Source organism: Suncus etruscus, chromosome 3, assembly GCF_024139225.1.
Source record: "Suncus etruscus isolate mSunEtr1 chromosome 3, mSunEtr1.pri.cur, whole genome shotgun sequence".
Taxonomy (NCBI): Eukaryota; Metazoa; Chordata; class Mammalia; order Eulipotyphla; family Soricidae; genus Suncus; species Suncus etruscus.
In genome coordinates this window covers 128,669,131-128,697,065 of record NC_064850.1, presented here as the reverse complement: position 1 = coordinate 128,697,065, position 27,935 = coordinate 128,669,131, and the positions used below count along the sequence as shown (strand labels likewise).

General features: G+C 47.2%; 1 protein-coding gene across 1 annotated transcript; it reads right to left on the bottom strand.

Moving 5' to 3' along the window:
- Positions 1-18: 18 nt before the first annotated feature.
- ANKRD50 (ankyrin repeat domain containing 50) lies at positions 19-27,327 on the bottom strand. The gene is made up of 5 exons (XM_049769978.1): positions 27,209-27,327; positions 26,286-26,987; positions 25,733-26,254; positions 9,261-9,490; positions 19-3,695 (listed from the first exon to the last, which is right to left on the bottom strand). Exons 3-5 carry the CDS (start codon positions 26,242-26,244, stop codon positions 151-153), a joined length of 4,287 nt encoding a protein of 1,428 aa, XP_049625935.1. The 5' UTR covers positions 26,245-26,254; positions 26,286-26,987; positions 27,209-27,327; the 3' UTR covers positions 19-150.
- Positions 27,328-27,935: the final 608 nt, after the last annotated feature.

The window sequence follows — 27,935 nt, the reverse complement described above, 5'->3', positions numbered from 1 at the left end:
ACAGGATAAGGAATGACTACAGTGGAAGGGACGCAGGCAGGTGAGTGGACAGGAGTATAAATGGCTGAGTGGAAGGGGTCCAGGGACTGCATGTGTGGTGAGAAGAGTGCCTTCCAAGTCTCTGCTCCATGGGGTGAGCGAAAAATTACCTCACAAAGGTGTCTCCTTCTTGTAGCTGAAACTGGGGTCAGAGCTGTCAAGCTGCAGCTTCAGCGCCTGCTTCAGGCTGAGCTCGGTGTCAGAGGGAGGGAAACCTTCAGGTACCTCCTGCCGTCCCCGGTCTGGCACTGTGCGGGGGACAGACACACGTCCCAGGAACACTTGAGTGCTCTGCAGGTGGTAGTTGGGGTTGGTCATAATGCCATTTCTCTTCTTCTGTTCCCCACTCTGCTGCTGGATGAGCAGCTGCTGCTGAGAGCGCCCCACATCCTGTGGGCTAGGTGGGATGACCACCTGGCAAGGAGGCTCAGAGGGAGCCATTCTTGGGGGGCCCCCACTCCCAGTTTGGGCAGGGAGGCCCCTGGCATCGAGGGGAGTCATTTCATACTCCAGCACCTTTGGCTGTGCTGTGTGGCTGGCTTTGGTCTTTTTGCCTGCCGAGCCTGTCTTGCCCGTGCCATCTGCTCTCCCACCTTTGCTTTTGGTGGATTTCAGGCTGGGCTTGACTTGGCTCCACTCAAATTCACTGCTGGGGGAGCGGTGACCGGGGCCCAGGGATTGTGTGGTGGAGGAGGGGGACACGATGGACTGGCGGCTGCGTGAGCGTGGTAGGGAGTGCTGCTGGATCTGCTCGGTAAAGGACAGGCCGGGCATGCTGTCCATAGGCACTGTCTGTGCTGTGGCTGTGGAGGATGTGGTCCGCAGGGAAGAGTTCTGTGAGCTCTTAAGCGAGTTGTTGGACAGTGAAGACTTGTGGCGCTCTACAGTGGAGTCAGGTGACTCTGATGGGGAACTGAAGGCATGGGCCGGGCCACTGGGCAGGCCACGTAGGGAGGGTGGGGCATCACCTCCACCAGTGCTCCCTGAGCTGCTAGACTTGCTGGTCAGTGCTTGGCCCCTGGCTGAGGCTGCCGGGAGCGGCTTTTGCTCCATGGTGTGCACAGGTGAGGGGGAGCAGCCATTGAGACTTGAAGCACCATACTTCTCTAGGAGCTTCATGATCTGCGAATGGCCATTTTTGGCTGCCACACGCATGGCCGTGCGGCCAAACTGGTCAGCATGGTTGGGGTCAGCACCCCGCTCCAGAAGCACCTGCACAACATCCAGATGGCCCTCCTGGGCAGCGATGCAGAGCGCAGTGGCACCCTGGTTGCAGGTGTGATCCACACCAGCACCACGCTCCAGCAGCAGCCGTACCACCTTTCCGTGACCCTGCCAGGCTGCTGACTGCAGGGCTGACCGCTTCTCGCTGTCAGCAGCATTTACATCAGCCTGGTGGCCCAGGAGCACCCGCACCATATCCAGGTGGCCCTGCCAACAGGAGACGTGCAGTGCGGTTCTTCCTTCTGCATCGCTGGCCTCGGCATCGGCACCGTTCTCCAGGAAGTACTCAGCCATTGCCAACTGGTTCTCCAGTGCCAGTATGTAGAGTGTAGGCCGGCCATCAGCGTCTTTATAGTCAACATCAGAGCCATGACTCAGGAGAAGCTCCACTATGTCGCGGTGCCCCTCAAGGGCTGCCACCCGAAGGGCGTTCCGGCCATCGTAGCCCCGATGGTCGATGGCAGACTTGCTCTCCAGCAGGACTTGCACACAATCATAGTGACCCTCTTGGGCGGCTAGGATAAAGGGGATGCGGCCGTCATTGTCCATCTCATTGGGGCGAGCGCCCTGCTCCAGGAGTGCCTCGCAGATAAGCCTGTGGCCCTCGAACGCTGCCATATGCAGTGGAGTCCAGCCTGCGTCATCACGGTGGTTCTCGTCTAGCCCCCGGTCCAGCAGTGTGCGCACCACCTCCACGTTGCCCTGTGCCGAGGCAATGCTGAGTACCGTGCGGCCCTCGCTGTCGATACTGTCCACAGCGGCGCCCCAGAACAGCAGGGTGTTCACCACTGAGGCATGGCCCATGGAGGCTGCTGCCAGCAGGGGTGTGCGCCCATTGTGATCGGTGTGATCCACGTCGGCACCTCCCTCAAGTAGCAGGTCCACCACATCCACGTGGCCCTCATAGGCGGCTACCAGCAGTGGAGTCATGCCATCTTTGTCACAGTGGTCCACCTCGGCCCCTCGGTCGATCAGAAGACTTACGACGGAGGCATGGCCCTTGCTGGCAGGCACACACAGAGCAGCCACAGAGAGGGCTGTCCTGCCGTCCACATCCTCATGGTTGGCCTCGGCACCATGCTCCAGCAGGTGCTCCACGATCTCGCGGTGGCCCATGTAGGCGGCTGCAATCAGTGCCGTCCTGCCCTCATTGTCAGCTTTGTTAACCTCCGCACCGTGCTGCAGCAGGTTCAGCACGATGTCCTCATGGCCTCCCCAGGCCGCCGCTCTCAGAGCGGTGCGGCTGTCAGCATCTGCGCAGTCCACTTTGACACCAGCGTAGAGCAAGGCGGAGACAACCTCAGTGTGGCCACCCCAGGCAGCGGACCGCAGTGCCGTCCAGCCATCCTGGTCAGTGTGGTTAATGTTGGCGCCGCACCCGATCAAACAGTTCACTACCTTGGTGTGTCCCTGCCTCGCAGCCAGTGTCAGTGGTGTGTGCCCATGAGTATCTTCTACCTCCAGGTCAGCGCCCCGCGAGATCAGGAGGTTGACGACATCCAAGCTGCCGCTATAGGCAGCATTGGCTAGTAGTGCCCTCCCGTTGGAGTCGCGCTGGTTGACAGATGCGCCATTGTCCAACAAGGTCCGGATAGAGTCCTCCCTCTCCAGGGCCTGCCGTACAATGCCGGCTGCACGCTCGTCCCCGCTGCTGACGTGCGCACCAGCCTTCACTAGCAGCTGCAGGACCTCCTGCTCTTTGGGGATTAGGGTACAGAGGGCATCATGGACCGGTGTGCCATTCCAGATCATCCAGAGCGCCAGCTCAGCAGGCTCCAGCTGCAGGTTGGAGTTGACCAAGTGCAGGGCAAACTCCTGAGCTTGTGCAGCTGAGAGGTGCCGGGCTTGGCAGGTGTAGCTCATGGCCAGCATGCGGTGCCCCTCTGCAGCATTGCACAGGTACTTCTGGGTGCAGTGTTTCACGTCCAGCAGCCACTCAGCAAAGCTATAGTGAAACAGGATCTTCGTGCTGCCAAGGCCATCAACCAGAAGCTTGGAGAGGACATCTAGCTTGCGTTGGAAGTCTTCCAAAGTGAGGGACATATTTTTGGTCCATACTGCATGGTACAATTCCATCACAGTCAAAGGTCGACAAGCTGCCAGAATCACATTCAAAATGGGCTGGACCTTTGCAAACTGTTTTCTCACGAAGAGTCTTTGGCACAGCCAGAGATAAAGTCCATTGAGCGTGCCTGGGATGTCTCGGATTTCTCTGAGCATGATGAAGCTCTCCACGACCCCATCCAGAACCTGCTCCAGGTAGAGGAAGCAGCCACTGCTCTTAATGTGCAGCTGGTTAAGCATCTCTGCAGTCTCCTTGGTGAGGTGCTGGCGCAGAGCCTCCTCTTGGTCCAGGCGGTGCAGAATGTACTGCTGCACGTCCTTCACAATGTAAGCTTTCCGGAGGTCATCAAGGCTGATTTTCCGGAAACCTGGCAGGAAGCAAGGGAAAGGTTATCGGCTGAAAGTGACCATGGAGCTGCCACTTAGTATAGAGAATTCCTTTCCAGTATCATCCTCCCAGGCATCCATAACTGGCTACTCCTGATAAAACAAGGACTCTCTGCTGGTGACAGACACAAGCTCACTCTTCTCTCCAAAGAACAATGATCCTTCTAACAACTCTGTGCCCTCTGCCCATCCAAGTAAGACCAGAAACAAAGACTCACAAGCAGCACTGGCGAGGTTTTTTGGATCTCCCTGGCGATGGGGAAAGAGACGTATACAGGCTTATTCCTGGGCATAATCATTTCTATGAAAAACTTACCTGTTTCTATCGCATCAGCTCTTATTAAGAAATGTGCATTTTACCTGCCATGAGAATGTCACCCCCTTTCAAGTACATCATGGGACTTATTTCCAAATTTAAGTCATCACATCCTGACAGGCAACTCACCCAAAGCATGCTAACAAAATACCAGCACTGCAAAAACAAAGCAACTTCCTGCCCAAAGCTAATGAAAGGCAGATAAGTAGAGTCACTTGCAAGTCCCTCCTCTGCAGGAAGCTCCTCTGGTGAATAGATACAAATGGAGGGCAAATGGGTATCCCTGCCGAGAGAGCAGCAGGGAGACCAAGAACAGAGAGGGGAAGCAGCTCAATAGAGATTGAGTAGAATACCTTCCTGCGTGGAGTATCACAAACCTCACCAATACTCCATGCTGTACATGGAGAGGAGACAAAATGAGACCTGCATGATGGAGCAGCCAGGGATCCCTGACCAGCAAGACCAGATCTGATTGTGTGCAACACTGTCACTACAGAATCAAGTGTGAAGAAAGGGGGTCCAGATAGAAATTAGCATGACCTGAGTACTTGTAGCAGAGAAGACAGAGGAAAAGGTGGATCTGCAAATGATAAGTCGAGCTCAGGAGTGGAGAAGAGAGCAGGGTCAGGAGCTGTGCCAAATTTCAGGGTCTTCGGAATAGGAACAAAGGTCCCTGAAGGACCTGAAACAGATCTGCAGAGCTGATAAACTGTGCTTTGTGTTATTAAGATTGAAGCACTTAGATTTAGTGCAAATTTTAATTTTTTGGTTTTTGGGGGCCACACCCAATGTGCTCAGGGGCTACTCCTGGCTCTGAACTCAGAAATTAATTCTGGCAGGCTTAAGAGAACATATAGGATGCTGGGGATTGAACCTAGGTCAGCCACATACAATGCAAAGGCCCTACCCACTGTGCTATCACTCCAGCCCCTCAGTGTGAAAATTTAAGGACATAAAACTGACCAGGAACATTGAAGAAGAAAACAATAGATCTGTATAGTTCCAAAACTATAAACAAATGGAAATCCAATTATATACATGTATCCCAAATAAAAACTGCTATTACTATATGACTATATGAATATCTATAAACAAATCTGCACTTAATGAAATCTATACATACATGCATAAATATGCATACTTCAAAAGGAATGTATAATTCAATATACACTTAAATAAAATCTGTATATATAAATAAATGTACACACATACATCTACTTAAAATGAAACCTGAATTACAAATATATATGTACACCTAAAGTGGAATTGCAGGGCCAGGACTATGGGTAAGTGGCAAATCCTATAACCAGCATGTGCAGGACCCTGGGCTCTATCCCTGACAGCACAATATCACCAATGCACCAGAACTACTGGGAGTCGTGCTGCGTCTCTAAGCACTGGAGAATGAATGACCTCTCTTTTAAAAACATGATAAAAGAGGCTCAAAAGATGAGCCTGACCTGGCTTCAATCTCCAGTGTCCTATATGGCTACTCTGAGTGCCACCAAGAGTAATTCCTGAATGCAGAGCCAAGTAACCCCGAGCATCACTGGGTATGATACAAAAAAAAAAAAAAAATCTTTAGAAAGAAATCTGGAGGAAGGGGCAAGGGAGATGGCATAAAGTCTGAACATGGATTTGCATATGGAAGATTCAGGTTCAAATCATATACCCATGTCTCTGTGAGCAATGCTGTGATCAACCCCAAGCATCAAGCCAGAAGCAGTTTTGGGTACCACCAAGTGTGGCCCCAAAATGCAAATGTGTATCCATATACTCACATATACAATGATAAAGTATATACATATATATAACTATTAAGATATGAGTATATTAGTGTATATAAATATATACTAATATATTAGTATATATAAATATATACCTAAGTGAAATATAATTATACTTATATATGCCTAAAATAGAAACTATAATTTTATATGCACATATATACATAGTCAAATGGGATATACAATTATACATATATGTACTAAAAATAGAATCAGTAATTATAATATGTATACACCTAAATGGAATCTGTAATTATATATATACACCTAAAATGGAACTTGTAATTACACATATACACATATACCTAAAGTAGTCTATAATTATATAGATAGAACAATTGATTATACATCTAAGTGATTATTTTTAACAGAAATAATTCTGAAAGATACATTATAAAAGAATATATTCTGGATCTAAGAAGAATTTAAAATGAAAACAAGTCTAGAGAGGGAGAGATGCTGAAAGGTGTTAAAGTATTATGTGCAAAAACCTATCAGGAATAGTACTGTAAACCACAGTGCAAAAACTAAAAATAAGTGGGGCTAAGAGTTGGTATAGCAGGTACAGTGCTTGTTTGTATGCATTCAACCTGGGTTTGATCCTTAGCATTCCATATGATCTCCTGAGCACCACCAGGAGTTTGAGTACAGAGCCAGGAGTAACCCCCTGTGCATTGTCAGGTGTGGCCCTCAAACTAAACCCAAACAAACCCAAACAAACAAAACTAGAAAAGAAAAATGTGCCTCTCGTAGAAGTAGACTGGTCGGTAGAGGCAAATGGACCATGCGGGAAATGGACACTAGTGAAAGGATCAGTGCTGAAACACTACATGCCTGAAACACAATCATGACTAACTTAGTAATATGTGACTAAATGAAATATTAAAATATGCCTAGAAATGAATAATAATCCAGTTTTACCACTATTAAGATAACTATGCCTTAAATCTCTTTTGTGTTTTCATTCATGCCAAGCATTATACATTAATTAAAGCAACATAAAGGAGAAAACATGGTACTTCGCTAATACAAAACTTACAAAGTAGGGAGGGAAGGAAAAAGAAAAACACAAAACTTACAAAGTAATAACTACCATACATTAAATGATGACTGGAAGTCTCCAGAGTTATCTTCTCTTTATTGAATAATTCATAAAAGAATGAGTTACTGGGCCAGGAAATTGACTCAGTGGTAGAGCACTTGCCTTGCATGCGTGAGGCCCTGGGTTCCAATCCTGGTGCCATTAACAGCAAGAACAACAAAAGAGGATATTGTCTACTTCAAAGTATATTTTGAAGTAAGTAAGATAGCATGTCTATTCCTTGTCAGTAACATAGCATGACGAAAACTGGGGAGGAAATAATACAACATGGAAACAAGCTCAATGGATTCAGTTGCTAAGAAGAAAAGACTGTGGCCACGTACTATTAGTCAAGTCTCTGCAAGCAGCATTTCACAGGGAAAGACTCAGGACAAGGCTGAGGAACAGAGTTCCCACTTGAATAATAAAGAGTTTAAAAACTAAGAAGATGGTGTTAACTGGTTAGTGTTATAATAAAAAAAAAATGTTGATTTCAACCAGAAAGATTAATACAAAAATTAGCAATTTTACATTTTATTTTATCTGAGTTATGTGATATTTTAGGAATTTGTCATTTAAATGATTTTATATATAGTACATGCATTTTTATAATCAGATAAAGTAGTAAAAGTATTTAACAATCATAAAAATATTAGAGGATAATATTTTTGTACATAAATTGTTTTCAAACAGACTATTACTATCATTCATAACAAGTAAAAATAGTTGTAAGATTATAAATCCTAAGTGCTAAAGTACTTTTCATTAATTAATCTAACTGAAGCTTTTCAAAATGCTACTCATTAGTACAATAGATTTATCAGGAAAGAGAGAATATTCCTAACATGTTATCATGTAAAATGAGTAGAAGAAACTGAATACGACATGATTGAAATATCCCTTAATGTCATTGTTCTAAGTTGACATACCTGTCAATTTTCATTTTGAATTCATTTTTAAAGTGTCAAACTTCTTCTAAATTAACAGTTTTAAGCAAATTGTATGACATGCCACTAAAATCTAGAAGATAAGGTAAGAACATACAATTTAGAAATTTGTTACTGATGGCTAAAAGGCTTGGTATAGAACCAAAAGTAAGACATCAGCTCAAGGAAGAAAGAGTCCAGTGGTGAATAAGACTGCAAATAAATGTGAGCTAGCACTTTTTACAACCAAATAAGCAAACATGATAAAAAAGACACATTTATTGTGTATAGAGTTATGGTAGGGATAGCACATGTGTGCATCTTTCTAGATGGGATCCTGACAATCTGTGTTAATACCTGTGTTCAATATTCTAAAAATCTAATGCCAAATTCCAAATCTATCCTTAACAGAGATGCAGTCAGAACTCAGAGATGATTAATCAGTAGTGAAATAGAAGTTCAAGAAGACCCAGTTCCTTCAGAGCCTTTTCTAACTCACTGCTATTTCCAACAACAACAACAACAACAACAACAAAATTAAAGTTCAAATTCCCCGGCTTCCCAAATTCCCTGGGACAGTGTGGCCTATCCTAGGGATGTGACAGATATGGGAGTAGCAGAGCAAGGAGAAGCCCAGGAAAGGACCACATAGGGATAAAATGCTTACACAGGAGTAGACAGTAGACAGTCCGACAGGGAAAGAGGACAGATTTGGTGACAAGAGCATGGAGGTTGAAACAGAAAGAATAGAACACAGCAGGAGAAAAGGCATGTGAGGGGAGGAGCTGGGACTTAAAGGGCCCAACCATAAGCCCCACACCTACTTTGAGAGACACAAACAATGGCTTAGAAGACTAGAAAAGGCCAGTTCACAGGATAGTAGAGGTGATAACCCTGAAAACTCAGTACACTAAGCAAGCATAACCCTGCCCTCACATAGACTCTGCAGAGTCTGAGAATAGATGGGCTGCTGTGCTGGAGAGCATGCAGCAGACTGGGTGAGAGGGGAGCATGGGGCCTGCCATAAGCTCCCAGAGAAAATTATGTAGCTGCTGTAGAGGTGGTAGAAAGCATGGATTATGGCGGGGAAGTTGGGGGGGGGGGAGGATGGGCAAAAAAGACCTGGGATACTTTCCCTTCCTGTGCCTGGAGCTACATGTTTTTGAAGAATTAGACAATAACACTGTCAAACTCCCACTTTACTCACATTCCCTAAACCCAAAGCTCTCCTGGAAACCCAAGTGCAGTTAGCTGTGCAAGGGGTCTGGGTCAGCTGCATCCTGCAAGGCACCATGTGTCCAGTGCTGGCAAGGGGCTCTGAGCTGTTGCTCTTGCATTTCTCCACCTACTAGTGAGGAGTAGCCAAGGGGAAGAGGGCCCTGTAGAGACAAGTCTAGCCCAGTGAGTGTCAGGCTGAGGGTAGGTTCACTGCTTACCAGGGAACAGCTTGGTCACAGCCTTGCTCTGCTTGCGGGCTGAGCAGAGTAGCAGCAGCCATGGGGGGAAGAAGTCATGGTGGGAGGCGAGCAGCTCAGCAATGGTTCCAGAGAAGCTGGTTGCCACGTGATCACCCTCGGCCACACCGCAGCCCTCATCCACTGAGTCCACCAGCACAAATAGGCTCTGTGGTGGGGGTTTTATGCCCAGGAGCGGCAGCAGAACGCACCTGCAAAGATCAACAGAGTTGGCATGTTAGACACCACTGAGCAATGGCTACCTGGAAAGACATCAGAACCCAGACACGAGTCAGTCCATTCCTGATGCCTCAGACATAGTCCCCACAAAGCTCCCATTTCCAGTGCCTCTATTGCCCCCAGCAATGTGGGACAGGGGCCTCTGTATGAGAATGTATGGTGTCTGTGATGTGAGAGCAAGCTATTGTGTGTCCAGGTGTGCGTTTAACACAAAACAGGAGTAGCAGCAACTGGAGGCTACTTGTCTATATTCTTGTTCTGCTTTTTTCTGACAACAACAAACTAGAAGTATCGATAATGAAGCTAAAATGAGCTAGATAAGTAAAACAACAACAACAACAATAACAACAACAAGGGGCATGATTTTTTTTTGTTTTTGGGCCACACCCGTTTGACACTCAGGTGTTACTCCTGGCTATGCGCTCAGAAATCGCCCCTGGCTTGGGAGGACCATATGGGACACCGGAGGATTGAACCAAGGTCCGTCCTACGCTAGCGCTTGTAAGGCAGACACCTTACCTTTAGCGCCACCTTCCCGGCCCCAAGGGGCATAATTTTGCCAGGAGAAAAGAAGCATCAGGATTTATAAGTGGTTCATCATCTCTTTACAAAATGACTAGACTTTATATTCACATGTGATCTGAGAAAACTGTATGAAAACCCTATTGCCTACCCCCATGCATTTGTGAATTCAACCCCATCCTCACCACCTGCAATGCACCCGAGAATTCCCATGTCAGAGGGAGCTAATTATTGGGATCATTCTTTTTTTATTTTTTGTTTTTCTTTTGAGTCACACCCGGCTGCTCAGGGTTACTCCTGGCTCTATGCTCAGAAATCACCCCTGGCAAGCACAGGGGACCATATGGGATGCCGGGATTCAAATTGCTGTCCTTCTGCATGAAAGGCAAATGCCTTACCTCCATGCTATCTCTCCGGCCCCTACTGGGATCATTCTTACTGAGTTTACATCAGAGCCAACTGACTGGTTCATGACTAAAGCCAGGACAATCTGTGGACTAATGACCAGCTGTGGTGTGCTAAGCAATGAGAAGGATGTCTCCAAGACGTGACAGAAATGAGTGATGGGTGAATAATCCTGTCTACAAGTTAGACCCTGAGGATCACCACTACCCATAAGATTTCTTCATGAAGTGTCTCAAACCCACCTCAGCCTGCTGTATCATCACCTCACTCAAACTGCCATCTTGTTTCTCACCAAGACCCCCAATAACAGCTATGCCTATTTTCCTGCAGAGTCCCCTCCAGCCAGCCTTTCCTCTGCGTCCCTGAAGTAATAGACTCACTTGTGCAGTGAGTCTGTGTGCCTCAGGCTTCCTATTCTATTCCTGGGACCTCAGCTGCCAACTGGAAGCTTTCGCATCCTTTCTCAAGGCCATGGCCTCCCCCACTTCGTGCTTGATTACATCCAGGATGTCCTTCATAGAGTTGCCAAACTGCAGTGCCTGGTACACTTCACAAGTGGAGATTTGTACTTGTCCCTTTTGCTGTGAGGTCACAGAAATAGGAGCTGGGTGTTCAGTGTTCCCCAGACCCTGACAGTGTGCATGTTTTATATGGGCTCCTGGAAATGCCCAAAGCCAGCTGAGACTCTGTGATATACACCCATGTTTCTTATCTGAGGTCAAGTGGATTTTAAACTAGATGTATATTACCAGAACATGTTTGATTTCTCTACCTCATTAGAAACCTACAACACCGGAGTGGTGGCGTTAGAGGTAAGGTGTTTGCCTCGAAGCGCTAGCCTAGGATGGACCATGGTTCGATCCCCCACGTCCCATATGATTACCCCAAGCCAGGAGTGATTTCTGAGTGCATAGCCAGGAGTAACCCTGAGCGTCAAACGAGTGTGGCCCCACAAAAAACCAACCAAACAACCAAACAAACAAAAACAACAAAAGAAGAAACAGTGCTAGACTCCAAGCAAACATTCTGAGGTATGAGAAGAGGAGTTGTGGTCAGGAGCCTAAAAGCTCATCTGCAGGGCTGGAGAGAGAGCATGTAGGTAAGGCGTTTGCCTTGCATGCAGAAGGATGGTGGTTCGAATCCTGGTATCTCATATGATCCCCTGAGCCTGCCAGGAGCAATTTCTGAGCATAGAGCCAAGAGTAATCCTAGAGCACTGCCAGGTGTGACCCAAAAACTAAAACAAAAGACAAAAAACAAATAATAAAAGCTCATGTGCTAAAGTGTGTGGCATTCCTGGGGGCCTTATCTCCCCTCTGGGAATAGAATCAGTCCTAGGAGAGGCAGAAGGCAGGGCTAACACATGACAGAAAAGGGTCAGAAGAATCAAGCCCCAGCAGTGCCGGGAACAGCACCTGTGCACTTAGGCATCTGAAAGGCACAACACATGTGCCAGCAGGGTCCATACAAAGAACTACCTGTATCAGTATCTGAAAAGACCAAAACCTCAATCCACCAATTTAAGAAACTCACTAAATCAAAGCAGGGTAAATACCCAAAAAATCATACTCTGGCCCAAATGCCTCCTTTAATAAAAAACCCAAAGCCTTAAAAAAAACTAGAGGAAGGGGCCGGATTGGTGGCATAGTGGTAGGGTGTTTGCCTTGCACGTGGCTAACCTAGGACAGACCGAAGTTAGATCCCCCGGTGTCCCATATGGTCCCCCAAGCTAGGAGCGATTTCTGAGCACATAGCCAGAAGTAACCCGAGTGTCACTGGGTGTGGCCCACAAACAAAAAAACCCAAAAAACTTGAGGTAAAGGAATTCATTTCAAAGGAACAACTAAAAAGAGTTACAGAAAACTTTGTATTGCACAAATACAGAAAACAATTCAAAGACACCTTTAATATGCTGAAGGAAACACACTCACAAGATATTCCAAACCTCTAACTACAGTAAACAGAAATAGCTTTCAAAAGTATTTTGGTATCATCATCAATATGTCATGGGTTTATAAAATCTGCATATTAATTGCTTGCATTTTATATGTGAACAAAATCATGGGCAATAATAATCCCCAAGTATTAAGTTCTTGAGAATCAAAGGTGTGCTGAAATGAAATACTATTGAGGAAAATTTAGAAAAAGAATCTAAATAGAAGTGAAGAGCACATTTGTGGTTTAGAGAAGGAAAGACTGTCAATAGGCCAATTCCCATCAATCTAAACTCATGTCTCGCTCAGAAGGTTCCTGTGCTCACTGTCCCAGTGAACTCAGAGAGTGTCACCAGTCTTTCAGGAGACTGAAGCAAAATGTAGTATTAGTATTATTTCAACAACCCAGTTCCAGATTTCAGAAATCTGCAACCAGGATGCTTCTCTTGGAGGCCTACTAACAATCTCTCACTCTAATCCATTTGTCTAGATGACTATCTTTTTTCCAACTGCCAGTGTCCCCTCACCTCTCATCTTCAAATCCAATTTCTGACTTTGTTTCCTGAATAACAGGGAATATAGGAATGACTCAGACTCATGAGTCACATACACGCACACAGTCCTTTGCATGTATGGATAGGAGAGCAAGTCCATATGCTCTGTGGCATGCAGACTCTGGCCCTCACCTGTCCTGCCTTCTCTAAAGTGGGTGAGTAGCCATGCTCCAAGCCCATCCTGCTCCTTACCTTCCAAATTGTCCCCAAATCATAACTTTAGCACCCAATTCTGGCAAAATGGCTACACAATTCTGCCTATATTCATTGCTAATACCTCCCATTCCCTGTGATCCATTATGACCCAGCTCTAATTCCACTCACCCATAGCCCTGCTGCAAACCAGAACTTACATCCACAACTTGACAGAAGCGTCACAGAGCTGAACACTCCCTGCCCTCATTTTTAATAGGAGACCCACCTCGCCTGTGCATCCTAAGATGACATTTTCTCCTACTGCCTGCTCTGTCCACACTCATTCTTTCTCCAGAGCTTCTCAGCCATGAATGTCTAAGCACCTCAGGCTCTTGGAAACAAGGTTTCTTTATTTATTTACAGTCATGTCTACATATGCTCAGGAAAACCCTCAGTGTCATCTTTTTTTGGGGGGGGTTTGGGTTTTTGGGTCACACCCGGCAGCACTCAGGTGTTACTCTTGGCTCTACACTCAGAAATCACTCCTGGCTGGTGTGGGGGACCATATGGGATGCCGGGATTCAAACCACCATCCTTCTGCATGGAAAGCAAACGCCTTACCTCCATGCTATCTCTCTGGCTCCAAAACTTCAATGTCATCTTGACTCCTTCACAACCACATTGATTCTTCCCTGAGTTTAGACCGTAAAACTGAAAAGTTCCTTCAACTTTTCACCTAGTCCTCAAAACAAAATTTCTGATCTCTCATCTCCATTTTAATCTTCCTTTAGTCTCCTTCCCAGTAAAGGCAACTTTACCCTCAGGGCATCTCAAAGCCCCCAATCTACTATGTCTGCCACCTCTAAGTGCACCAAGCATTTCTGCTATGCACCCAGCAGTATCTCCCTCAGTACGACCCCAGTCAGAGCCTCTGCTGCTGGCAGCTAGCGTGACCCACAAGCCTCTCAGTGAGATAAGCCTGTCTGCTTGGTATGTCCCAGGGCCCCACATGCTCACACCACACAGGCTCGTTGCTTTTCCTAAAGTATGAGCAGAGACTTCCTTCGAAAGGAGCAAAGCTGCTGAGAGCAAGCAGTGCCCGGCCACTCCTGTGCCATACACAAAGCCAGTGAGATATGCTGCATGAATCCTGGCTTCTCACACTGTGAAAAGCCCTCTCCAACACTCAGAATGCAGGACAATGACAGTTCCTTACACTCACAAAGCCATAACCAGAAAGGCAGTAGAGTCATTGCTAGTGTCCAACAGACATCTCATTAATCAGCAAATACCCCGGGGTGGGTTGAACAATTCAGAAATGCGTGCACGTGTGTTGTGAGTGTTGTGAGTCTCTCATAGGGGTTTCAATGAGAGACCATCTGACAAATACTGCTAGAATGAGGTAAAAAAAAAAATGACAGATTAAAATCTTAAAAAATAAACTATAGGGCCTGGAGAGATAGCACAGCAGTGTTTGCCTTGCAAGCAGCCGATCCAGGACCAAAGGTGGTTGGTTCGAATCCCGGTGTCCCATATGGTCCCCCATGCCTGCCAGGAGCTATTTCTGAGCAGACAGCCAGGAGTAACCCCTGAGCAATGCCGGGTGTGGCCCAAAAACCAAAAAAAAAAAAAAAAAAAAAAAAACCTACAAAAATTTATATGATTGTTTACATTTCAAAGACTTTTACATATAAACTGTCAAATCATAGGATCAATGATAGCTAAAACAAGAGTCAACTTCCAATCATTTTCCAATAAGCAAGTGTCAGAGACTAGCCTGGTCTTGGAACTGGAATAGTCTTCTCTGGCTGTGCACTCCTGCAAACTGGAAGGTGGTTGGCGGGCTATCTAAATGACTGGTGTGCCCAAGAGTGCCCAATTTTATTTCTGCACTTGTAACTAAGATCGACCCATCTCCCTTTGAACTTTATCTTTAATGAACTTAACACGACAGGAACAAAAGAATTATGTGTAAGAACATGATTATATACTGAGGTGTTGGTAAAGCAAAGGGCAATAGAAATACATGAAAAATGTTTCATAGAGAATACTATAGAACTGGCCAGCAAAGCATCATCATTCTAAAGAAAAGCAGTTCTATGTTCTGAAGTCCCCAGGCAGAAGAGAGGCATGACCTCCTTCTGTACTATCCTGGGAGCTCCTGAGCCTATGCAGTGCCTGCCTGTCTCACAATCAATGTCTCACATACCTTGACATCCAGCAGCAGAAAGTCACAACCGTTTTTCTGCTCTGCTAATCCACCCTTGTCCAGGAGCTGAGCTTCATTTCCTACCTCTTCCTGGGGCCACTAAGCCAGACAGGGCATATTGTTCCTGTGCTGAGGCAGCCCTGTGCCCCTCAGAGGCCTCTGAGTGCTGACATACCACAGCACAGCAAATGACAGTCCAGACTAGAATCAGAAGGCAGAGCCAAGCCCCTTGAGCCAGAGTCTGCAGTAAAGACCACAGTTTCTGTTCATGCCAGCCATGAGTCACACACAGGAAGGTCACTGGTTTCTAGAAAGCTCTAAACTGTTGTTCAAGATAACCACAAGTAAGATATAATTAGTTCCCTTAATGAACACTTACTTTTATTAAGCAATTATGTGCACATTTTCAAAGTTGGTTTTATTACAAAGGACTGTTATCACTGAGTGTGCAAGCTCAGAACGGTGCTGACAAGAGGGCAGTCTCAGAGAACAGTGATGTGAGCCTGGCAGGTACCAGCCTTTACAAGCAGCCATGACAGCTGAAAGCACCCTTCCCTCTGGAGCTGCCAGTGGTCAGGGTGTACACTGACGCCTTCAACGTGACAGGGTGGGATTGATACTCAGGAAAGCAAACCACTTAACTGCTCAGAAATTATCTGACTTCATCAGAGCAAAAAAGCAAGCAAAACTGCTTAAAGTAAAGTGAAGGGCAAAGAAACCAAATGCAAAGTGAAGGGCAAAAAAGCCACTGTGACACCTCCCTGTCCTGGCCCCCTCCTCCAGGTCAGAGCTTGGTCATGAGGGACCAGTTGATAGTCCCAGAAGGCACTCTGTGCAGCCCTCTCTGATAGCCACACAGTACTCAATGCCCAGCCAAATATCCATGGAGAGTAGGCCACATAGCCCACGAAAGCCACAGCATCCACGTAGCTTCAACAGACTAAAGCAACATAATTCTTACACTGAGCTCCCAACAGTGTGCACACTGGCCCATGTACTTGAATACATTCCCAAAAGAATAAAGGAGCTTCCTATGCTCTGGTGGGCTATGGAAACAGAGGCACACTCAAATGTAGGGAGAGCTAAGTTAGCAAGGTGAGACTAAAGTTTACATTGTGTGTGTGTGTGTGTGTGTGTGTGTATGTGTGTGTGTGTGTGTTTTCTTGGGCCAAATCTCGGGGAGCTCACGGGTCACTCCTGGTAGAGCTCAAGAAACTCAATAGGGTGCTAGCAACTGAACCCAGGTCAATTGTGAGCAACACAAACCCATTTCTTACCTACTTATCTCTGGCCCTGAGAAGTTTGGATTTACTGCAAGTTGTTGAAGGCTCAAAGAGCTGCTTCACACTGGTAACTGACCAATGGCAGGTGAAATGAATCAGAATATAAAGAGGCTAAATGAAGGCCAAGTAGAATACACATTAGGATATAAAAATTTGGAAAATACTGCAGGAAAAACTAGATACCTTCAATTAAAGGAATAGGAACTAGAACAAGAAACTTTCTATCCGGGCCGGAGAGATAGCATGGAGGTAGGGTGTTTTCCTTGCATGCAGAAGGATGGTGGTTAGAATTCGGGCATTCCATATGGTCCCCCGAGCCTGCCAGGAGTGCTTTCTGAGCGTAGAGCCAGGAGTAAACCCTGAGCACTGCTGGGTGTAACCCCAAAACCAATACAAATAAGAAACTTCCTATCCTAGGTGGGGGTCTAAATGGGACAGTGCATAGATTTTGCTTGGAGAGGGGGTCAGTCATGGGTACCTGCAGATGGGCTGGATCTGAGACCCTAAAACTCTCAGATGTCATTAGTGATGCTGAAAAGGCTGACCACAGACACACTCAGACAGCTGTAAAGAATCTCGGGAAGGAGTTGCACTGCAGCAACAGAGGTGCAACCAAGTCTCCTACTCATATGCTCTTCCCATTCCCCTCGTACCTTTCAGCACTGGTCAAAGCTCAATCTTCACTACATGTTTGTATTTGTTTAACATGTATGCCCCTCTACGCAGTGTTCTGTGAGCTTCCCTGAGCCCTCTTAAAACCTATCTCACACTGGGGCCAGAGAGGTGGCTCAAGCGGAAAGGCGTTTGCCTTGTATGTAGCTAAATAGGATGGACTGTGGTTCAATTCCCCAGTGCCCCATATGGTCCCCCAAGCCAGGATTTCTGAGCGCATAATTAGGAGTAACCCCTGAGTGTCACCAAGTGTGGCCCAAAAACAAACAAAAATCCTATCTCATACAGAACAGGCTCTAAGTGACTCACTACCTGTGTAATGTCCCGAGTTTGATCCTTAACATCTCCCCCACATACCACATGTGATACTGTTGACATACCTTTTGAAATCCCTGGTCCACAACATGTACAAGCTCTGATACCACACAACTGCATGCAATCATTGCAACCAAGGTGCAACTCCCAGCACAATGAGACAAGGAAAGGGGAGGGGGGGAGAGGAGTAAAAGAGTCAAAGACCAGAAATGCAAGGAGAGGGGATGGCATGGCCAGAGGAAATAGGAAAATGTTGGGCTCCTACATATCTGCTTTTGTGTTCAACAGATGCACTAGTAGGTGGCCTGCAAGTCCATCAAATGACTGAGGAATGCAGAGAGAAGATATAAGTAGCTTTGTAGGACAAGTAAGCAGAGAACAGAGGAAGGGTCACCAAGACAGAGGATTCCGAAAGGAACACCCAGTCCTGACATGACAAAGGTTCAAGTGGCTGTGTGGGTAGCATCTGCTGGGCCAGGGATCATGTAAGAGAGATACATACAGCTATATACTTGTGGGAGATAAAACTACACTTTTTCATTCACAGAGTAAAAGGAGACAAGTCCAGGCTTGAAAAGATCTCTCAGAGCAAGTGTCATACAAGGAAGTGAGTAGTTTGAACCAGGTTACAGAGTAGTGGAACCTGAATGAAAAGAATAGACTCCCCACCAGACAGCAGAGCACTCAGAACTCCACAGAATTACTTCAAAGGAGTGACAAGAGTACATGCTTTCTGACAAAAATGCCCAGAAACTAGGCTGTGTATGCAATTTCCTGAGATGGACAAAAGATACTCAGCCAGCTAGGCACCACTTGGCTCTATCTAGGTTGAATTATGAATCACTAATTAAAGGTTGGTAAAACAGAAGGGAGTGAGTAGCTGATGGTGCACAGTGGGTGACTGCAGTAGGAGCAGCAGCAAAAGATGCTAAGGTCAGGACAGATTCAGTAGGAGAGCTGAGTTGTGGCAGGGAGGAAGACTGAGAGGAGGAAGACTGAGAGGAGGAGAGGGTGAGTGGAATCTGTGATGTCTGGAAAGATGCCTTTTCAAACATGCTCAAGAACAGACAGCAGATACAGAAGTAATCATCACTTTGCCTCTCTGCTCTGTACTGGAAATGGACAAAAAAGACCTAACATTCAACTGCCTTTTGTGTGCCAGACAATTGGGTTGTCCTTGGTAGTGCTTCTTCAACCTCCTTGGCAGAGCAAAAACATCTTCCTTCACTTCAACAATACCTGCAGAGTGCAGGTCAAAACAGGTCAGTAAGCAGGAGCAATTTATCAGGCATGACCGAAGCCACAAAGAAGACAACACAAGACAGAAGCAAATGGTCTGAAAGATAGAGGGAAGGTACATAGGTTAGAAGAGAAGAAATGAAGCCAGGAGATTCCTAATGATTGAAAAATACACATGAGGGGCCGGCGAGGTGGCGCTAGAGGTAAGGTGTCTGCCTTGCAAGTGCTAGCCAAGAAAGGACTGCGGTTCGACCCCCTGGTGTCCCATATGGTCCCCCCGAGCCAGGGGCAATTTCTGAGCGCTTAGCCAGGAATAACCCCTGAGCATCAAACGGGTGTGGCTTGAAAAACCAAAAAAAAAAAAACAAAACGAAAAATACACATGAGATCTGGGCCTTCAACTTCCAACCCTTTTCCAACATCAATACATAAACACAGTTAAACAAAACATGCTGCTACACTCTTGAAGCTGTCATTCATCCTTACTTCTTCACTGCAGTGTTAGTCACATTTAACTTGTGTTGCCTAAAGATGCTGAATTGATTCCTATCAATACTTTCCAAAACAAAATCCAAACTGGGGGCGGGGGTGGGACAGAGCACAGTAGGGAGGGTATTTGCTATGCATGCAGTCGACCCAGGTTAGATTTCCAGGATCCCATATGGTCCTCCAAAAACCTGTCATGAGTGATTTCTGAGCGCATAGTCGGGAGTGCTGTCAGGTATGGTCCTAAAACACACACACACACAGAGTTTGCTGCCAGGAGGTGAGGACCCAACACACACACACAGTTTGCTGCCAAGAGGTGTGGACCCAACACACACACACACACACACACACACACACACACACACACACACACACACACGGTTTGCTCAGCTCAGGAGAGCAGGAGAACTCAAATGGACCCCCAAAGACCATTCCCTAAAGTCAGTGAGTGACAACCACCAGAACAAAAGGTCCTATGTCTCAGTGTGGACCCAACACACACACACATACACACACACACACACACACACACACCGTACACACACACACACCGTACACACACCATGTACACACACACACACACACCGTACACACACCGTGTACACACACACACACACACACACACACACACGGTTTGCTCGGCTCGGCTCAGGAGAGCAAGAGAACTCAAATGGACCCCCAAAGACCATTGCCCAAAGTCAGTGAGTGATAACCACTAGAACAAAGGTCCTATGTCCCAGTCACCACACACCCATGTTTCTGCACGCAGAGCATCCATATGCAGAATGGAAATCCCAAATACCTCACCATCGAGATGAGCAGGGGTTTGGGCTGAAAACAGCCTCTGCAATTGCTCCTGAAGAATTCCCTTCTTCACAAAGGCCCTAGACTTGCTGTCAAAGACAACCCAGTTGTGTTCTAGCTGCCAGAAAAATATGACTCTACCTTAAAAGAGACTATTCAGGGGCCAGAGCGATGGCACAAGCAGTAGGGTGTTTGTCTTGCATGTGCTGACCTAGGACGAACCACGGTTCGATCTCCTGGCGTCCCATATGGTCCCCCAAGCCAGGAGCGATCTCTTTATTTTGTTTGTTTTTTTGTTTTGTTTTTGGGCAACAACCATTGACGCTCAGGGGTTATTCCTGGCTATGTGCTCAGAATAGAAGCAGAAGGAAGACCAATTTCTGAGAGCATAGCCAGGAGTAATCCCTGAGTGTCACCAGGTATGGCCCAAAAACCAAAAAAAAAAATAAAAAAAAATGAGAGAGAGACAATTCAATCCAAACATACAAGTTAAGCATGAAAATTTGAAGGAAGATGCAAAAAGAAAACCATCAGCCTTAGGTCTTAGAACAAGGAAAAATGTCATTGGTGACAAAAACAGTGGAAGATGTTTTGAGCATGAACCAACAGCCTTGCGCTCTCATCAACTAGGATAGAAGAGTGGGTGGCTGAGTGCATCCTCACGGCTTATCAAGCAATTGTGGTAGAAAGTGCAGTCCCCAAAATCAATGGTATATTTTTATGCTAGGTTTTCTTCCTCTTGGCACTATAGTGTGTGACTGGAGTATGACAATTCCAACTCCATGGAATGGGCTGCTGGGCAGTCAGCCTCCACCTGACCACTGAAGACCCAGCTGCACCTCCTGTGGAAAGGCATCTCATCACCAGAGCAGCACAAGGAACTGGGACAAAGAATGAAGGGTAGAAGAAATGTTATGATGATGAAACCTGGGCACTGCTATCTAACAGCAGTTGGATTTGGATGCGCTCCTTGGCTACCCCCACTATAATGATAGTTGGATCTGGACATGTCACCGTGTCACGCCAGGTATAAAAAAAAGACTTGGTCGGTTGGAGAGGGGGACCAGGGTAGTGACCAGAATAGCACTAGCCAGTCTGCAGGGGGCTGGAGATAAAGCATCAGTGAGATGCTGCCTGCTGTGTATCTCTCCCCCCACCCCCATTCTCTATCACTTTCACGCCTGGATCTACAGGCCTCCTCTAGCCCCCTTTGGCAGGTAAATTTCTATCTTCTCTCTCTCTCTGGCAGGTGAATTTCTATCTTCTTTTTATTCTCTCCTCTTTCTTCTCTCTCTCTCTCTCTCTCTCTCTCTCTCTCTCTCTCTCTCTCTCTCTCTCTCTCTCCCCCTCTCCTCTCTCTCGCCCCCCCCCTCTCTCGGCAGACTTCAGACTCCATGAATGAGGGAATAAAAAGGATACTTGGCCTCTCTCCCTCTTGCTTTTCTTTTTTCTCAGACTCTCTCTCCCCTCCCTTCCCTCTCTTCTCATGCCTGTGCAGCTCTACAGATTATTTGTACTGTCTGTAGTAATCTACAGATAACAAAAATTATTCCACAGGGCTTGCTGTCCTAAGGTAGAAGGAAAAGGAAGTCACTATAGTGAATAAAATTTCTTTCACTCCCTTTAAAAACCATGAACAGGGGCCAGGTGGTGGCGCTAGAGGTAAGGTGCCTGCCTTGCCTGCGCTAGCCTTGGACGGACCGCGGTTCAATCCCCCGGCGTCCCATATGGTCCCCCAAGCCAGGAGCAACTTCTGAGCGCATAGCCAGGAGTAACCCCTGAGCATTACCGGGTGTAGCCCAAACCAAAAAAATAAAAAAATAAATAAATAAATAAAATAAAAACCATGAACAGAAAGTGATTTCAATGCTCTTATAATCAATATGTGACTACTCTTGATATTCTGTCTAGTATCATTAAAGATTTAAATTTGAGGAAACTAGGGCTGGAGCAATAGAGCAATGGGCAAGATTCTTGCTTTGCAAGTAGCCAATCGAGGTTTGATCCCCAGCATCCCATATGGTCCCTTGAGCTCATCAGGACTAATTCCTGAGCATAAAGTCAGGACTTATTTCTAAGTACCACCGAGTGTGCCCCCAAACCAAACAAACAGAAAAACAACAAAGACAACAAATAAAACGGGAGAAAATTATGAAGCAAAACCAAAGAAAAGGGTTAAGGACAATCCTTACTGAGTTCCTTTCTTGCAATTTCCCCAATTTCATGGATCTCTGACCAACATTTATCTTTATCAATTTTGTATCACCACTAAATTGTTCTACACCTGAAGATATGTAACCATCAATATCATCTGGTAAAAGCTATCAAAACAACACTCAAAAATGTTCAAAATTATTTTTATACCACAAATAGGTGAAACATGTTGGGGGGTGCTGGCTTGGGGAAACAGCGCAAAGGCAAACACATGCTTTGCATGGAAGAATCCCAGATTCAATTCCCAGCACTGCATAGTCCCCTGAGCAGCATTAAGTATGGTCTTTTTGTTGTTGTTTTTGTTTTTGGGCCACACTGGGCAACCTTTGAAGTTAGTCCTGGCTCTGTGCTCAAAAATTGCTCCTGGTGGGCTTGGGGGACCATACGGATGCCAGGGATCGAATCTCAGTCAACCGTGTGCAAGGCAATCACCCTACCCACTATCGCTCTGGCCCTGGCCCTTTTTCAAAGACAAATTTAAGAATTGTATGACATTTTTTCTAATTTCATCTCTTTTTATACATTTATTTCCATCTCAGTTTCTTTAAAAGATTCTAACTCCATGGAACAATGATTTGCCCTACTATCTACCAGCTGAAGTCCCTGTCCTGCTGAAATCAAATCCTTCACCATAAAAATTATTTGAAGGACTACTTAAAAAGTCAGCCCACCTTTAATAATATATAGTACATACAAATAAAAATGAACTATCTGTCCAAAACCCATAGACGTAGACCTTCTAAAGTACAATCTATGTGTCTCATTTGCCAGTGCCTGTAGCCACACATTCTTAGAGGAAATGAATCTCTTGAATCATAGAAAGTTATTTCTAGAGTAGTGATGAATTACCTAAATCAATCAAAGAATCAAGTGACTCAATCTCTGAGTGGTCTCTAAATGGCACACACAGACCAAGTTAGAGCTCTACAGTTGAGACCAGGGTAGGATGGGCTGCAGCCTCTGCCTAGTGGGAAACCATGCTGGAGGGACTTCGCTCACCCCACCCCAGGAGTCACCAACTAAAATTCACACAGAATAAAAGAATGGAAGATCTTTTTCAGGCAGGACCTGAGTCTCCTACTCCGTGACTCTTTACTCAAGTTGCCATTGTTGTGCCCTGATGGACTAGCCTGCCATACTGCCTTCCTGTGCAGGCTCTGGGCATTAGAGGTCTCTCTCTTTTTTTTTTTTTTTTTTTTTGGTTTTTCGGGCCACACCCGTTTGATGCTCAGGGGTTACTTCTGGCTAAATGCTCAGAAATCACCCCTGACTTGGGGGACCATATGGGACGCCGGGGATCGAACCGTGGTCCTTTCCTTGGCTACCGCTTGCAAGGCAGACACCTTACCTCTAGCGCCACCTCGCTGGCCCCTAGAGGTCTCATTTTTATCTCCTTGGCTTGTGCCTTTGTATTCGGACACATTGCCTGTGGGGCTGGAAGACTAGGGTACACAATGATTCCTCAGATCCCCAATGCGGAGGGAACACCAAGACTTCACCTTTAAGCCACTGTGTCTTTTGTTTGGACCTGAGATTTGGAAGGGCTATATCGGGCCTTTCATGACACTGTACTCAAGTACAGAGTACCCTGGTGAACCACATTACGATTGCATGCCCAAGAGCTCCTCCAAGCCCAGCTCTGTTCTGCTCTTTGGGTTACTCCACAAGGACAACGTGCAGATTCCAATATCTCTGGCTCGCAATCAGACCATTGTCTGAAAGTCACATCCTCTTAATGGCCTGGACAAATGCTGATCATGTACAGTCCGGTGTCACTATCCAGACAGATCACCGTGGATCAGCACTGTCCCTTGCCTGAGTTCCTGAGAACCACAATGGAGATGTACCCTAGCCCCCAGCTATAGAAAAACCTTTTCTTGCCCTGAGTCCTCCAAAGGGGTGTGCTGGTGACAAACTTCCATGCACCCTTATGCATTCAAGTCCTGGTTTGGATACTTGCTAGTCTGAAACCAGGGACATGCTGCTAATAATCACTGGATCCTACTATCATCTGTAAAAAGAGAAATCATAGCTACATCAAAGGACTGACATGAAGACAGGATGATCTCACTCCTAGAGCGGCTCTTACCGGCTTTACTATAATGTTATTCCCACTAGCTCTGGTCACGGAGAATCACTAAGTCCTGCTCCTCCTGCCCTTCTGTTAGTTTCAACAGAGATAAGAAGGCGGCTCTGTAGGGCTGGTGCAGGCCCTTCTTTCTGCAAAGCCAAGCTGCACTGTGGAGGGAAGCTGATCTGGGGAAAAACACCTTCTGCGAATAAGGGAAACCCCATGAAAATCACCTGCCACCTGCTGCTCCCTGCACCCCAGTAGGTGATGTGTGAAGAACCAGTGCAGGGAGTCTGCTTTTTTCTTACACTCTGTGAGGAAAACAACTCTCACTTCTTAGACTAACCCATCTAACAGAGAAAATGCTTCATTACAGTCAGAGAAAAAACTTTCTGCATCACTCACTACAAATAATAAAATAAAGCCACATTTTCATTATTTTACATATGCCACATATTTCAGAATGACTAAACTTTTCATTTACTTGGTGTGTGATTAAACTTCGAAAAACATTAGGAGATTAATTGCCTTCAGTCTTTCGGGCAATCAGAGAATTTTTCTGATAAAAGAAAAAATACTACATACTACATATCAATATAGTAGACTCTCTTCTGAATTTTAAATCCTGTACCACATTTTCTGTCCTAAATGGAGCCTTGTCTCCAGGCTGCTAACTGGTCTTCTTTGGCCTAGGAATGAATTTGTTGTGTGATATCAGAACAGGGAAATGTAACTATCATTAATCTGGAAAATACTAAGTTTCTGTAGTGTTTCAATACAGTTTGAGAAACTACAATGTGCTAATGATCCACGCCTGGTGCAATAGGAAATTCAAATTTTGACTCTACATTCAAACTAAACAGGTATTCTCAGACTAACAATTGCCCCCCAAAGCACAGTGGCATTCCACAAAGTTAAAAAAAAGCAGCCTGGTGGGATGGAGAGATAGCATGGAGGTAGGGCATTTGCCTTGCATGCAGAAGGACGTTGGTTCGAATCCCGGCATCCCATATGGTCCCCTGTGCCTGCCAGGAGTGATTTCTGAGCATAGAGCCAGGAGTAACTCCTGAGTGCTGCCAGGTGTGACCCAAAAACAAACAAACAAACAAAAAAAAGCAGCCCATAACTCAAAATTGTGAGAAGTGAGACTGGAACAATATTACAGTGAACTGGACACTTGCCTTGAACACAATCGACCTGAATCAATCCCCAGCATCCCATATGGTCCTGAGTCCAGCAGGAAATATTCCTGAGCAGAGCCAGGAGTCACCATTGAGTGTATGGGCTCCAAACCAAGACCAAACAAACAAAAATCTATGAAAAGCACTTTGCTCTTTGCACAGCAGATAGCATGCATGAGGCTGTTACCTTTTAAAGGCTTCGGCGGGGTTTCTCTCACACTCTCCAGGCTGCAGCAGACTCTGCACTGCTGGGTCCCTTAGTTTGTCCTCATACCCTGGCAGCAGGCCACTGCGGCAGATTTGAGCCACCAGGCCACGAATGAAGCCTCCCACACACAAAGTCTCTGTGTCCTGGGCCTTGCAGAAGTGGAAAGCCAGAGCCTGGCGGTGCAGGCCTCGCTGTGTGCTACTAGGCGAGCTGGGCCACAGTAGCTCCGTGCACAGGGCTGTCTTGCCACTGCCGGGCCCTCCGACCAGAAGCACACCCCAGGTGCCTCCCTTGGCAGGGGCAGCCCCAGCATTATTCCCGGAATTCCCGGGTGAGGCTGGGGTGTTGCCAGCACCATGGCAGCAGCTGGTCTTCTCTTGGAGGCAGTGCTGCAGCCGGTGGAAAACCCACTCACGACAATAGAAGGGCTTCCCCTGCAGCAAGCTCGTCTGAGCCATCCTGCACGCTTTCTCTTCCCCAGGGTCAGTCATCGCAGCCTTCCTGGTGTCCCCACAGGCTAGATGATGGGCACGCTCACTTTGGTCCACACAGCCATCAGACTCTGGGCTGCACAGTGCGCTGCCCTTCGATGGCAGAGAGACCAGGCCGCGTCACAATCCACAGCAGAGTCCACTGATAAGAAGGATGTGCATGGCTTGACTCGGTGCTTTGTCCTGGCTTTAGCGGAGGAGACATCAGTTCAGTTCTGCGATGGCAGGAAAGTTGTATGGGGCCACAGCCCACAGCTCTGCACCTATCTGCATCGACTACATAGCTGTACAATTCTGCACCTCAGGTGAATCATGGGAGTTTCAAGTATGTAGACAAGATAATACATCTGGAAAACCCAAAACAGCCCAGTCTTCTGGGTCGGGTAAACTGCTTTTCCAGCTTCCAAGTGTGAGTTCGTCTCTGAAAGAGGCCCAGAAGAGGTTTCCAATGGAGTGAGTGGAAGAGAAGACTCATATAACTGGCAGGCTGCTCTGCTCTTGGTGCAGGGCTCTGGCTCACATGGAAACCGTGCCAATGTCAGGCATCTGGGCTGATGCCAGGCAGGGACTGCTGGGGAGAAATATTTCTTAGGTGGCAGGAATCACAGGACACTGTTAGCACCGTCTTACTTCATAGCATTCTTGTAAAAGGCATTTTCTAAGTAACAGATTCTCTTCATCAGCCTGTACACAGATCTGTCTTCTAAGGCATACATCAGGAAACCAGGAAATTCCACAAGCAACTGGAATAAAACAAAAGAAGACATTAGTGCAAAATGCCATACGAAAAGCATACTTGTCCAAGGATGCAAGGACCCGCAATTTGAAAAAGAAAAAAAGAAAGAAAAATTCAGGTTTGGCCTGTTCAATCAGAGGCTACCTCAGCATTTTACATAAATGCATTTTTCTTGCTTGCCTGCGTGTCCCCCCCCCCCCGCCCAAGACCTCTAATTAAATTCTTCACCTTAAGTCTGCACCGAAAGGACCCCGAAAGGCTCCTTGGCAGAAGGAAGCAAGCCTTCCTTGGTTGGCCAACCGCGCCCCACCGGGTCAGGAACCTGGCCCAGTGCAGGGCGCACCGGCGGGGGAAGGGTTAAGGACGCCAGGATGACAAATGCAAACAGGGCACCGGGGCCTTGCAGCCTCCGCTCCCAGGGGAGGTTTCGGTCGGGTGGGGTGCAGCCGGCGGGCCCCGGAGACGCCCCCGGTTCCGCCCCAGCCTTCAGCTGACAGACAAAAGGCGTCCAGGCCGCCGAACCGCGCCGCCCCACCGACCCCGCGGCCGGGCCGCCCGCCCGCCCCCGAGCCGGCTCCTCCCAGCGGGGACAGGACGCGAGGGCTCGGTCGGGCGCGAGGAGGCTCCGCGGTGCAGCAGGGCAGCGCCGCGCACGCAGGGCCCTCGGCCGGAGCGCCCCGACGGACCCTCGGAGGCGGCCTTCCAGAGCAGGCCGGGGCGCCGCCCCCGCTCTCCGCCCCGGCCGGGGTGTGTCCCGAGGGGGAGGGGCGCCGGGCCGGGCCGCTCCGCTCCCCGCTAGGCCGCCTGGCCCCGGGCGTGCAGCCCCTCGAGGGCCCGGGGCCCAGGACGCCGAGCCCGGCGCCGCTTCCGCCGCCCGAGCCGCCCGCTCGCGCGCCCACCTGAGGGTCGGAGGGAGGCCCCGCCGCGGCCCGGCGACCTCGGCCCCGCCGCCCGC